General features: G+C 39.6%; 1 protein-coding gene across 4 annotated transcripts in view; it reads right to left on the minus strand.

Moving 5' to 3' along the window:
- Positions 1 to 1,111: 1,111 nt before the first annotated feature.
- Positions 1,112 to 14,135, minus strand: part of tp53i11a (tumor protein p53 inducible protein 11a) — a 31,818-nt gene continuing 18,794 nt past the window's right edge. For all 4 annotated transcript variants that reach the window (XM_079605314.1, XM_079605315.1, XM_079605316.1 and 1 more), the window contains 5 exons: positions 10,050 to 10,108; positions 9,785 to 9,833; positions 9,459 to 9,549; positions 4,700 to 4,801; positions 1,112 to 3,575 (listed from right to left, as the gene is read on the minus strand). In XM_079605314.1, the coding sequence (XP_079461440.1) occupies positions 3,442 to 3,575; positions 4,700 to 4,801; positions 9,459 to 9,549; positions 9,785 to 9,833; positions 10,050 to 10,108 (435 nt within the window). In that variant the 3' untranslated portion in view covers positions 1,112 to 3,441. The remainder of the gene's footprint in view (positions 3,576 to 4,699; positions 4,802 to 9,458; positions 9,550 to 9,784; positions 9,834 to 10,049; positions 10,109 to 14,135) is intronic.

A 14,135-nucleotide genomic window follows, 5' to 3' on the forward strand; every position in this document is an offset into this window, starting at 1 on the left:
GCAGAAGTTGAAGAGAGAGAAAATACAAAAAGTAGCTGTTTACCTACCTAGTTATAAACCTGCTTCTCGCTTGAAGTCGTCAATGAGAAAGCTCCTGAAATGGAGGACACAAACTTTGCACGTATAAGCATAAATTAAAGCATATAGGGGAAGGAAAACCCCAAGTGAAAAGAAAAGTGAAAACCCCAACCCAGGGAAAATCCAGACCACTTGAGATAAGCAAGCAGTACATTCAGGACACATAATACATATTGACTCATTCAAAGCGGTCATTAACAATGAATACTGAAAGTAAAAGATGCATTCACTTTGAGTAATGCCACCCGCTAAAATGCAAGTATAACCTTTTGGATACAAAATATATGACCGCATGGAGGCAAAAGAAAAGTGAAAACCGCATGTAATGATCCATAGTTTTTGGAACTGAGCCAGAAACAAGCAGTAGTTCTCTCTTTCTATAGTCATTCTGCTAATTTTGTGCACTGAGCTCTCTCCTCCCCATTATGAGTGTATACGGCCTTTACTGCTGATTGGCTACATACGTGTATCCACTTTTCAACAGCGTTTTTCAAAAATCGCTTACTGCACCTTTAAGCTGCAAAAATACCTAACAAATCTGCTCCTAAATCTTAAGTTACCACCAATCGTCAATGGGAAAGTGAAAGCGGGAATGTCATCTGCTGGGGATAAATAGACTAACAGCATGTAGGCTAAAGTTAAAGCATCAAGGGGAAGCCCAGAGTTATTGAGCAACACCTAAAACTGCTCCTCACTCAAAGTCATTATAACACTAAATATTGAAGAGAAAATAGCATTCGCTTTGAGGGTTGATGGATCATTTTCAGTATAGTCCTGTTATTAAAATCGTCATTGCTTATCAATTTTTCATGACCAAGGCTTTGCAGGACTGCACTTCCGTGTGGCCAGTGGACATATATTCTACCACATGTTCAGCAAAAGTTCAGTGGCCTCAATATGCTTTTAGAGTATGTGTGTAATAATACATACTACTAGACCCTCACCGGATTTTAAAACTTTCAAACTGCTTCGATCGAAGCTTTTAACACCTTTATATGGGTAGAAATAAGACCAGGATTCCAGAATACTTTTTGCATTTGAAAAACTTTACAGATTTATTAATTAAGCACATTCACTGTACAAAAAGTAACTGTCAAACCAAACGTGTTTATAAGAAACTTAAGCAAAGATTGTAAAACTGACAGTAATCATCTTTGTCCATAACAAAAACAAAATACAAAAAAAGTTGCACATTTACAGACTTTAAGAAGTGTTACACATTCCTTAATCATTCAAATATTTACAGAGCAAAAAGTGAGCTAAATCTACTGTATAATCATTAACTGCTTTGACTTGACAATCGAATTATGGTCCATTGTCTTGCTAATTAACAGTTCATTAAAAGAGAGAAGCACAGTACAAATAAACAAACAGCAGTTTAGTTCTGAAGTAATGCAGTTAATATCAAATTATGAAATGGGTTAATCAGACCACCTCTTAACAAACACCTAAAACACTAACTTGCTATCTCCAAAGCTATATATATATAATCCTTTGATTTCCCTTTGGAACAAAGCCATTTGTGTTTTATTGGAAGCAGCATCTGAGATCTATGGAAGGGTAACGTGACTGTTCACATCTCAAATGACAGTTCATTGATGGAAGCATACTATTAGGAATGAAGCCTGCTATATCTAATTATACAATAATCATTTATACTATTATTAATCGCAATTAAATGTTGCTGATGTTGGCCCAGATGTTGGTGGTGTGATAAAAGAGCTGCAACATTCTCCATTATGGCTACATTATAGTGACTATAAGAGGTGAATAAATAGAATAGAATTTCAACATGCTAACATTTTTTTAAATAAACACTTTATGTGGAAGTTGAACAGAAGATTTATATTTTATATTTATAAAAGTGCTACATTTTAAAGCTACTGCTGATCTGCATTGTTGACTTCATGCAAGGATCACTAAAGGCATAAAGTATATCTTACTAACGGTAAATACAATTCTAAAATGTACTATTGTTGTGCATAATGATAGTTTTTATAAAGAGTTCAAACAAAGTAAATTCTCTGAAGTTTGCTGTCGATGACGAGTCACACAGGAACCATCATATGAATTCAGACTTGAATACTCCTTTTCTACTCCACAGATGATAGATAATCATACATTTTAGAAAAAAATGAGAGTAGATAGTGCACTTAAATTTTGGGGTGAACTGTCCCTTTAATACATATAGTTACATTTGTGAAAGTTAAACCATGAGTAACATGCAGATCATACAACGAGTCCGAACATGAGAAAAAAAATATTCTCTGTAATCAAGATTAAGAGATTACAGATTAAGAGATGTGCTAAATTAATAAATTACACTATTTACTTTAGTACCTGTTGTGAAAATGTCCGTTAGGTTTATGTAAAGCGAACTAATTACGCCTGAATTAGCAGAATTTCTTTGACAAATCCAGCTATTTGTGGCTTCAAACAAAGACAGTAATAAATACAACTGCAAAGTTAATAAGGTATTTTCTGAAATACACACTTTAAATACCATTTAATACTACATCCATTATCTTTTTACCATATCACAAATGTACTGTTGGGAGTCCAAATTCAAAAAGGAATGTATTCGCAAAGGCTTTACTTTGTAATATTTATCACTTTGTAATTTTAAAACTTAAAAAATTATATGAATTATGGAGGTAAATTGAAAAGTAAATTAATTAGAAATGTTAGTAACTACATGTAAATGTAACAATTCTAGTTCTTCAATACATTCAAATTTTAATGTAGGCCTGTTTTAATTTAGTATGTATGCTATTCCTTGTTTTACCATTGGTCTTACATTATTAGAGGTTGTACTGTGGTGTTGTTGTACGCATTCTTAGCATAGAATAACACACCACACCAAGGAATTTCATTAAACTCTTACATAATATGACCTGAATTGTGGTCACCTTGCCAAAACAATTTGAACATTTGGGAGACTAAATTTCCTGACACACACACACACACACGGTATGTGCCATACATCAACCCTCCATACAACACACACACACACACACACACACACGGTATGTACCATACATCAACCCTCCATACAATATACTTTTATATTGTATGGAGGGTACAATATACCATACAACATACAAAAAAGCTTTTACAAACAGGTAAGCTGTCAGATAATTATAGCCACTGTAGTGAACTTAATGTAACAAAAGAAAAGATCTAAGGCCCTCTGGATCTAATGAGATTAATAACCCTGATACTGTGCTTACATAAAATGGAAATTTCCCACAAACAGAGGTTGATTTTCAGTCAAGTGTAAATTCATTTGGTCCAGGCAATAGTGCTATTCAAACCCACCCATCTAACGCAATATTTTGGTGAACACATGGTAACTGGCCTCCCTCACATCTTTTTGGAGCGCCGGCCCAGGTGATGATAGTAACACAAGGTGATGGAGAGGAAGAAGGCTTCACTAACAAGAAGAATGATTGCACCGTTGCACATTGTGCCCATCTCCAAGAGAGTGATGGATGTCACTGGGGAAAAAATGTGTATAGACACTAATTGGCAAAGTCAGACAAAGAAGTACGGTAGTCTTATCTAGCAAACGGGTGCCAAGCAGAATTCACAACCCTATTTAACTCGTAAAAAGATGTGCAGAGACAATGATACACTGCCCTCTTATGGAAATACATGCTTTAGCATTGGTAAAACAATGCCATAAAGGTTAGAATGGAATGGACTAAAAAAAATCAATCAAAAAATCTGAATTTACCACTAGATGATTGTACCAGTAGATGAATGTACCATAAGCTATGTCACAAACATTGGAATCAGTTCTTTTGTCATTTGGCCTTTTTGTTTTGTTTTTAAAGAAATGTAAAGAATTTTTTTCGCCTTTTAAAGGCAAAAAAAGAATTACAGTCAGACTTAATTACAGCTTCCAGACAAAAAAAATGACAAAAAACAAGCATCACCTTCAACCCATTGGCTTTTATTATGTGACGGTCTTAAATACAGAAAGTGTGATCACTCTCCTCAACTTATACTTAGCACAAAGTAAGGAGTTTATTGGTTAATTTGAGCCCTATGCTTGGATTGGATTTTTAAGAGAGCTGGTTGCCATAAGAGGGCAGTACAGCCTTAAGAACTAATAAGAGTATCCCAGACCTTCTCTGCTAACCAGGACTCAACAATAAGAATGGCCTAGTGTTTCAAGCCAGATTTGATCAACTTCTGATAGGCTTGGAAGCATCTGGAGAATGGGTTACAATTATGAACCAATCTGTAATGCTTTGCATTGTTTTCCAGTAAGTGTTTATAAATGTACAGCTTATGTAGCCACATAATTGCTGTTTAATTTAATATTATGAATGCTAATGAAAGTCCTTGCTAGTAAATATAATATGAATACAAATAAATAAAACATAACATATTAAGTAAATATTAAGAAAAAAAAAAATCTGGCAAATTAAAAAAAGACAAAAATATATATATTATATAAAATATACCATTTAAAAAAATCTCATCATTGAGCCCTGCTAATCATTTTGAAGTGGCCTAAGTAAAAAATTCCAGTCTAAATGTCCCTTAATTATGGGTCTGCTCCCTTAGCACGGTCTGCCCACTGTTCTCAGAAAGAAAAAAATCCCTCTCTCACCTAGAAATTGCACCCCGAAGTAACACGCTTCTGTGAGTAGCGTCCATTGAATGATGACCTTTTCCGCTGTGTACAAGCCATTCCACAGGATTAATGAGATACCTGTTGGGAAGAGGAAACACTCAAGAGTCAGTTCACACTAAGTCAGGTAGAAACAATAAAAGGGGCTCATCTATTAAATATAATGCGGAATCTCCTCAAACCCAAGCACTTATGCTCGGAATTAAAAAGCTTGAAATCTGGCCCAAGATCAGAGGACCGATGCTGGTGTGGGTTCTGATTCTGTTCAGGGAAAAGCGCAGAGAGTCCTTCTGATCTCCTCCCACACTGCAGATATGGATGACAAGGAGGGTAGCTGTTTCTTCAACCCTGCCAAGTGCCATCTGCCAGCACTATTTTCCAGCCTTGCTCGAGTAATTCCCACCACTCAACTGGCCATTGATCTGACAGAAGAACACTCACACCTTGCAGCACCACAGGGGTATGAATTGTTGGTGAGCTTAACCAGGTGTCACACTGTATAAAGACCACTGGAGCTCAGTGAGGGGTCTGACCGCAAAATACAGCCCTTTTGAAATTTGCATACTAACATCATGTGTGCATACAGCAAAGCCTTCAGGGCTCTGCTGCAGCACTGAGTATTCATAGATAGATAATGTATGTAATAATTATATTAGCATACTATTTTATCACCCACTGGTTAGGGCTGGAATCTAAACAAATTGGGGAGAGAAACTTATTTATGCTGAATTAGAGGCTGTGTTATGCTATTATGGAGAAAAGACAAATAGGCTGCTGTTTATTATGAAATAAGGGCATGGGAGGGAAGGGATTTTATTTCCACAAAACTCTTTCACATACCCATAAGCCACCCCTGCGATCTTTTATAATACAGGACCTCCTACGGCTGACTGTAAGCTCAAGCACGGGGTGTGCCTGGCATGTGCTGTTGTTGTGAAGCATCCTGGGACCAGCAGGGGGTCATTACTAGTTCTAGTGCAAAAGCACTACACAGCACTCTGAAAGCCCTGGCCTATATGTGGCTAAATGGAATTGTATGGACTCATCCATTTTTAAAACCGTGGCGTAAAATATTAATATCTCGAGAAATAATACTAATCTGGCAGTGAACAGCTCATCTAGTCATGAATATTTTCTGTGAGTGGGAGACAGACTTGCACAAATGTGTTTACATTATGCATTTGCTATGTGTAAATTGAGAGTGGAAAAAGCTTAAGTGTAAAGAAGTGCACATAATGCTACATTGACAATAATATGTGGAGAAAAGCGCATTTAAATATCCCTTTTGTCACATTCACTATAGTTTGGACTCATTATGTTTTGTCATCATCTGCCTACGTCACTCATTGTCACAGACAATAATCACGTTCAGCTTTCTACTCATCAGTCACCATCATTAACACCTGTATTTATGTTCAGTTCTGTTTCAGTTCAGTGTCCAGTATCATCAATGTTAAGTGCGTGTTGCTCTCTGTTTGCCTGTCTGTTGTAAATAAACCTTTGAATTGGATATCACGTCTTCCTCACCTGTCTTCTCCAGCCCGTGACAGAACACCGGAACAAACAAGTGAAAGAGGATTATTTTCTTTTCCATTTTTCGTGTTCAGTGTTTTTGTTGTTTTCACCCCTGCTTGCACCATGGACTTTCCAGCAGTTAAACTCATGTGCCTTGAGCAGGGAGAATGCTCTCCTGAGGAACATTTAAGAAACGTTTTTGGATCTGGCCTATCAGACCACCTTCCTCGATAACTGTCTCAGCACGTTCCTGGATGTCGGACTCCACACCGCCACACGTGCAGTTATCCGGGGAGGTTCCCTGAGCGAGCTTCGCAACATTTGAGGAGTGGGTGCTGTCGTCCTGCGGATCTACATTCACCATCAAGGATGTCGCCAGCCTCACTCCCCATCCAATGCCCAGCCAGAACCATCCAGAAGGCGAGTATCGTCGATCTGAGCCCACCGCAGGTAGCGCGTTGGAGACCGCTGCGATGAATGAGCCCGTGCCCACAAGAGCGACCGAGGACCGTAACGCGCGTCTGACCGGGTGTGTGAGCCGGCCGAGCCATCCATCGCCGAGGGAGTGCTGCTGGACATCGAGGGTTCGGAAGTGAGCCCCCAACCACCCACCCACCTCTACTGACAGCGCGTTACTGGCAAGAACACTTTTTGATTTTGAGTTTGGAGAGGAGATTTGTCTAACCCCTGTTTTGTTGCCCAAATCTGTCAGTCATCTACCTGTCTCGTTAGCCCCGCCCAGCCTCCCTCTCCAAACTATCTTCAACACTTTTTTATTTTGGTTTCTGCATTGGACTTCTTTCCCCCAGTCTCCAGCCATCTGTGCCACCCAGTCATCTCTGTCACCCTTCACGGCACCATCTCTGCCTCTCAGTAGCATGGTACCACCTCGAACCTGTCGGGGAGCCATCTCCTCCTGGGCATGAGAAGCTTGAGGCTCCACCTGGAGCCTCGGTGCGCTACGCTCTGCCTCAACCTTGCACCCTTGACCTCAGCGTGGACCATCGGCCATTCGGACTTGTCGGACTCCCTCGACACGTCGGCTCCACCGAGGTCAGACATCGCTTCACCTCTGCTGCGGACTTGCGGACCGACAACTGCTCTCTGGTCCTCCACCCCTTCTGCTACGGCTTGCTCCGCCCTACCTCAGACTCCACCTCCGCCCTCGGTCACTTCAACTTGCTCTCAGACCTCCGGATCCCCACCTCGTTCTCGGGAGGTTGTAGCTGCGGCTCTGTCGCGGCCTCCAAGATCTTCACCATCTCTCCACTACCTCGGCTCATCGGCTGCGCGGTGGGCTCCATCCTTGCCGTCGTCATCTCCGGTCAGCACCATGGCAGCCCTCATCAGTATTCCTCCATGGCTCCTCCCAACGCCGCCGTTGGGCACTCTGGCTGTGGCCTGGATGAACAGCCATCATCCCCTGCTTAAGGCTACCCCTTAGCTCACTCCACCTTCATCACCACCCTGGACTTTGTTGTTCGTCCTCCTCACGGTCGTCTGTCCAGCCTCAGAACCAAAAGAAGTCTTTGCGATCCCTTTGCCAGCCCCTCATCCTCTTCATCTTCTCTTTATGGAGATGGCGCCTAACGTGAGGGGGCGTTCTGTCACATTCACTATAGTTTGGACTCATTATGTTTTGTCATCACCTGCCTACGTCACTCATTTGTTGTCACGGACACTAATCACGTTCAGCTACACTACACGTTCAGTTCGGAACGGGGCACGGTTCGCATGAAAAATAGCTAATGTGAACGCTGTCATGTGGACCTAGGTGCGCACTGGGGTACCGAACCCGAGACTACCTAAAGGAGATGGTCTGAGTTCGGTTGCTCCCAAACCATGCCGCGGTTCGCGTGAATGTGAAAGCAACACGGACTCGGGTGCGCTCTTGTTCCGGAAGTAAAACGACCTGCGCATGCGTTTTAGCTGATTATTGTGTATTTAGTTAAATAAAACGCATGCAAGGGATGATAGTGTTCATGATTTACCTTGGATACGACGAGCGAGAGTGAGCCTGCAGTGTATTCGCGCATAACATGTGGAATCAGGACAACGAAATCCACGGTCTCCTCAAAAGAGTCCGCTTGCAAGCAGCAGAAGGCCACCTTATACAACACACGCACAGTAAACCTGTGTTGTTCACTCAGCTGCGGATAATAGCACCGAATTAATAAAAAACACAATACATTGACCCGAGTTCTGTTTTCTATCATGACGTAATGCACGCAAACGCACCAGGGTTCGATCACCAGGGTTGAGTGAGAAACAATTGTGCTCAGGCTCGGAACGCAGCAAACACGCCCAGTGTGAAAGCCCCCTTAGTTCGCCTGTCTGTTGTAACCTTTGAATTGGATATCACGTCTTCCTCATCTGTCTACCAGCAACCACCCGTGAGACCTTTACAAAATAGTGGCCCATTTTACAAAGTGTCCTAACTGGTCCAATACTTTTACATTCATTTAATTTTCATGGTATCCACAATGGTTTTACAGACTGCATACTTTTTCAGCCCTTGTGGAACTTATAGTATTTGTAAATGTTTGTTTTTACAATTAATTTCTTCTCATTATAGACTTATAGTCTATAATTAGGAGATGTTATCTTTAAACTTATCCAATTAAACCTGAATAATATATGCAGATTTATATAACTACAGTTGTATTGCATACATAATGAAAATGTCCCTGACACTTGCTTAAGATGCAGTGAGTTTAAGGTACACTGTATCACTGCATATGGAGTGTGAAGTGTTATTTCTGGAAATGTGTGAAAGAAATGATAGAGAACATCCTTGATTGTTAACATTCTGCTGTCACCTTTACTTTTTTATTTTATTTTTATCCTAAGGAGATCAAGTTAAAAAAGAAAGAGTATATAAATGTATGTATTCTTCAACCAATACAGCTTATTTCTTTAAATTGGAAAAGTATTTGAGCACCAAATATAGTACGTTGGCTAAAAGAAATGGTATGTCAAATATGTCAATGGAAAAGATAACTTATATTTTAAAGGATAAATATACCGGTTTTGATAGAGTTTGGAGACCTTTCAGATTGTTCTTAAAACTTGTTGGAGTTGGAAAGGTGTTCATAGAAGACTAAGAAAAGAGGTGGTACTGAATATCAATACTGTAAAGTATTTTTTGTTTGTTGTGTTCGTTTCTCTGTTACATGAAAATGTATATGTATAGTTCAAATGTTATTTAAAAAATTGAACCTACATAGAAGGGCTCCGCCGAAGAGCCTGATGGAGATCCTGGTGGTGGTGAGCTCAAATATTATCTCGTAGAGCTGGTTGGGGAAAGCCAGGGCCTACAACACAGAGAACGTGGTCACATAATGACTGTAATGTTATTGGACCTCTAGGGAGAGGCATTAAAGCTGCAAAAATCCCTTCAAGATGACAGCAAAATAAGAAATGTCATTCTTGCTGAATAAAAGTATTCATTTCTTTTAAAAGAAATCTATTGTACAGTACGTAAATAATTACACAAAACACAATGAGCATTACAAACTGAGCATGAACTATTTTGAAGTAACTGCTCACCATTAAGGATGTTGATGTGAACAGCACTGCAGAGATGAGGAGCCAAATCCTGTAATGAGAAAATGAAAGACATTACACATCAAACCAACTGGCCTCTAATAAGACACAAATGAGCCACAATCAAAACCGATAAAAATAATAATAATTGAATTTTGCAAATTGGAGCAATTAAATTAGTAGGGTGTCTGATGTCACACGTAAAGACAGAGACAAGCTTGAAGTCAGTGTTCTGATGTGAAGAGACAGATCATGTTTAAAGTCTTACCGGAGACCAATGGGCTCACGTACAGCAAACTTCATCTCATTACCCAACATCTGACTGATCTGCAAAATGAGAATTTATCAATATTAGAATGTAAAATTTAGTCAGTTTACTAACTTCTTTTTAGAAATGTAATAATTAATAAGACACATTAATATACTATTCAGTCATATACTACTATAATATACTAAGTAGCAAGGCGCACTAAAATACAGGCCCATAGAAGGGAAATGTCAAATTTAGGAAAACAGGCCGAACTCAGAAAGTTGGATTATCAGATTTGCTGATAGCACAAGCCTACCAAGACTGAATGGTCCATGCAGAGGGACGCAGATTTATTTTGTAAATAAGGAAACTTTGGGATAGCATCTGGAGGGACTGATAGGAAAGTTTGAGTTTTTTTTCTGATTTAATATGTGTATTTTGACAGCAGGCTAGGTGGTTTCACAATGATGGCTATGTGTTCGTAATCCATGCTGTGGGCCACAGGGGAGCACAGCTCCTTCAGACAAATGCAGATAAGGATGTGGAAGGTGGTACAATATAATGCTTTGTTTGGGTAGCCTCTTATCATTCTTTAAGTGACAGAGGACTTTGTAGGAGAATGCTGTTTAAAAGAGTGCTAAACCATGATTTAAAAAAATCCAGGATTTTTTTATTTTTTTTTATTAAGATTAAGAACAGCATTTGAAATTGAAATCTTTAGTAACATCATAAAATGTTACTTTAGTGTAACTTTTGATCAGTTTAATGCATCCTTACTGAATAAAAGTACTAATTTAATATAAAAAAATCTTTCTGACCCAAACAGTAGTGTACATTTTGTGGGCAAAAGGAAACAGGTGGTTAAGATAAGAAGGGCAGTGGACCTTTCGCTAAGCCTGGTCTTAAAAATGTTCACTGGCCAATCCTTCCCCGGGAAAACTGTAGCCATCTGCCATATTTTTTAACAAACTTGTGCTAGTCCAGCGTTAGTTCAGTATATCTTGATAGTTAGCAGCATATGCCAGATGATGAAACCCGAAAGCATACTGGAAACTTTTTGGTAACTATATATAATTGTATATTTAAATTCATAGCTAATCTAGATGTTATCAACAGCAGTGAAAGTACTAACAGGAAAGCTTGTCAGATCCAGCAATACTAACCATGGGTGCAGGCTTAGCGAAGGGTCTATAATGTGCAGTAGTAGGCTAATTTTACAGTAGCAATGTCCATTTACTTATCTTTGAAACACATAAACAGGCATTTCCCTTCCCTTACTTTGATGTGCTCTATAAGAAATTAGCACAATTATTGGTACCTCGCTCCTTTCCATTTCCATCTCAAAATGATGTGCGTGGCTTCCAGGCCTAAAAAAACCCCAATACACCCTAATGGCCATTAAACATGCAAGCTCTCTCTTTCTTCTCCCACCCTAAGAGAGAGGGATCTATCTGTCTCCCTCTCCACCATGCTGCACTAAAAGCCTCCGCAGCATGGGTAATTTAGTGTTGATGAAAACCTGATCCGTTTCTGATGGGATGCTGAACTCTTGGTCTAAGGTCATTTCATAGGCGGAAGCAAGAATGTGATCGAGGGACTGCTGTGGCCTGCAGAATGTGGCCCTGATCAGTGCAAACATGTGGACTGCATGTAATTGTACTTTCTTTAGTCCTAATGCATGTTTCTTGCTGTGGTAGGCCTCTTTAAGGAAAAACTATCTGTGTGCCCTAGTACATGGTGTGTGCTTGTATAGGGGCATGACTCACAGCGTCTGTTTTAGCCTCTCAGGAGTGCCTAAATAGTAATAGGCTTAGAGTAAAACTGATGTCACAGACGAGCTGACATCAGCTGGTTTTGTTTTGTAAAGGTTACGTTCTATAGGTTTCGTTTAATGTAATATTAGACCATGAACATTTACTGCAGTTCATTCAAATGAAATCCCGCAAAAATGTATACTATGAACAAATGCTGCTGTATTTAGAAAACAGCTAGTACGGCAGGTCATTGAATCCTCTCAGGAGAAAAGTGTTCGCAGAGATATGGCGTTCAGAAAGCATGTCGCACCGAGAAACAAGAGCATGTCATGTTCTATGGAGACCACTACTCAATCGACACCTCGCTCTGGGGGGGATTAACACATCTCAACAACTGCTGGGAACAGGGAGTACTCTGTTTTCTCATAAGACCTGTAATGGCAGATGATACAACAGTATGGGTGTAATGGATCGTATCGATCCAGACCATGCCAAACGGTTTGCCATGCATCTGACGTGGATTAAATGTAAATTATAAGTTTAGCATTTGCACATTTTAAGTCATGCCAATTTAAACATTCAAGGGATTTCAAACCGTTCAAGTGTTAGTCCAGTTGTTTGATGAGAATGAGATGAAATGTAGTTGCAATAAAAGCTTTAAGCTTCTACCCCTGAACGTAAAAACAAAACAATCAAGCTATATTCTTATTTCGTTTTTATTAAAAAATGTTTTGATACCTTGACCCATTTTCTCACAACAATAAACACAAAGCCAAATCTTCAAACTACATTCACAAAACCCCTGACTCTTCTGGCAAAAAAATGTCTTATGTAGTCTCTCAAAAAAAAAAGACACTACATAAGAAAAATGGCATGTAGCATGCATCCACAGCATGTATTTGGTTTAGGCCATTGAGAATTTGGTTCAGAGAACAGAGTTTTGTTTTAGCAATTCCGGAAAGCTGTAAAACAAAAAACGAATGATCGGAAGATACCGATTGCCTCTCCCTGATAGATCCGATCCATGACTCAAAAGCAGTAATATGATCTGAGTGCTGTGATCCGTTGCACCCCTTCTACACAGTATGTTCATCTGACCACAGGATCGCAGCAACTGCTTATTTAAGTGACAAACTAATGGAGAAATTAAACCGAGTTCTTCGAACACATCACGCCCCATTTTAGGTATGATAAACAGAAGATCATGATCATGAGTGTGCAAGTCTTCAAATAGTAATGAACTACTTCAACCACAAATGAATGTTCAAGTTACTCAGAAATATTTTGCACCCAAAAGATCTACTTTGACTGGTGAAACTTCTGATTTATTAATATAGCATCTCTTGAAAGCTCATGTGGAGCTGGATTCATGCATACATCTCCAGCCATTATGGTGCTAGCTGAGCCATCCCTGTTGAAACAGAGGGTGATGGGCGACTGCCCCTTAATGGATGTTCTCTTAGATCTTTCTCTGTGACCCTATACCCGTGGATTGATGCACATGGGACGGAAAGGGCAGCTGTGTCTGAGTGCCGCCCATGTTTCATGTGGACTACCTCAAAGCCCAATATATTTTAATAGTGCTGAGCGTGAGATGGGTAGTGGTGCCAATAAGCTCTCATTGTGGGGTATTCATATTTGGAATGCGAGTCGGTTTCATTGTGTTTTGCACATTTAATGTTTTCCTTTTTATTTTTAGGCTACGTTTAAATTACCGTCATGTTAATGTTACATTTTAAAATGTATATATTCTTTTGAATAGTGTATTTCTGGAGCGCAAAGAAATCATTTAATTTTACCTCTGATTTTGCATGTGTTCGTTTTCTCTGTGGAACTCGCGGAAGTTTCAGAGAAATGTCCACTCGGAAGATGAGCAAAGAGAGGGAGTATTTTGTAAGCCTACACATGTCATGTCAAACTAGTGTATAACCATTAAGCATGCTTATAGGCTTGTTATACTACTGGTTAAGACCGACAATAATACGATATGAAATTTTATATCAGATTGAAAGAGAAAGATTACGAAGGAAAATTACTTGGCACTTATCAACAACCTAAGAAAGAGAAAACTCTTAAAAGTCGACTAGTCGGTTGCAAAATTTGAGTTTAAACGTTAATGAAATTAGTCGTTGAGCACAACCCTTATTAATAGTCGTGCAAAATGACTGCACACTGGCATCAGGATGAGTGTGTGGGGACAATTAGTGTCCTAAAGCAGAGCTGGCGTTCCACACTGTGCCACAACTCATCTAGTCAGCCACCTCCCCCATAGCAGGTGTGTTCCTAATGCACAATAAATTTGTGGTTTGTGTGTGATGTATTCCTACCTCCCATAAAGCAAGAGAGCTCT

This window comes from Phoxinus phoxinus, assembly GCF_949152265.1.
Source record: "Phoxinus phoxinus genome assembly, chromosome: 2".
In the NCBI taxonomy this organism is placed as follows: Eukaryota; Metazoa; Chordata; class Actinopteri; order Cypriniformes; family Leuciscidae; genus Phoxinus; species Phoxinus phoxinus.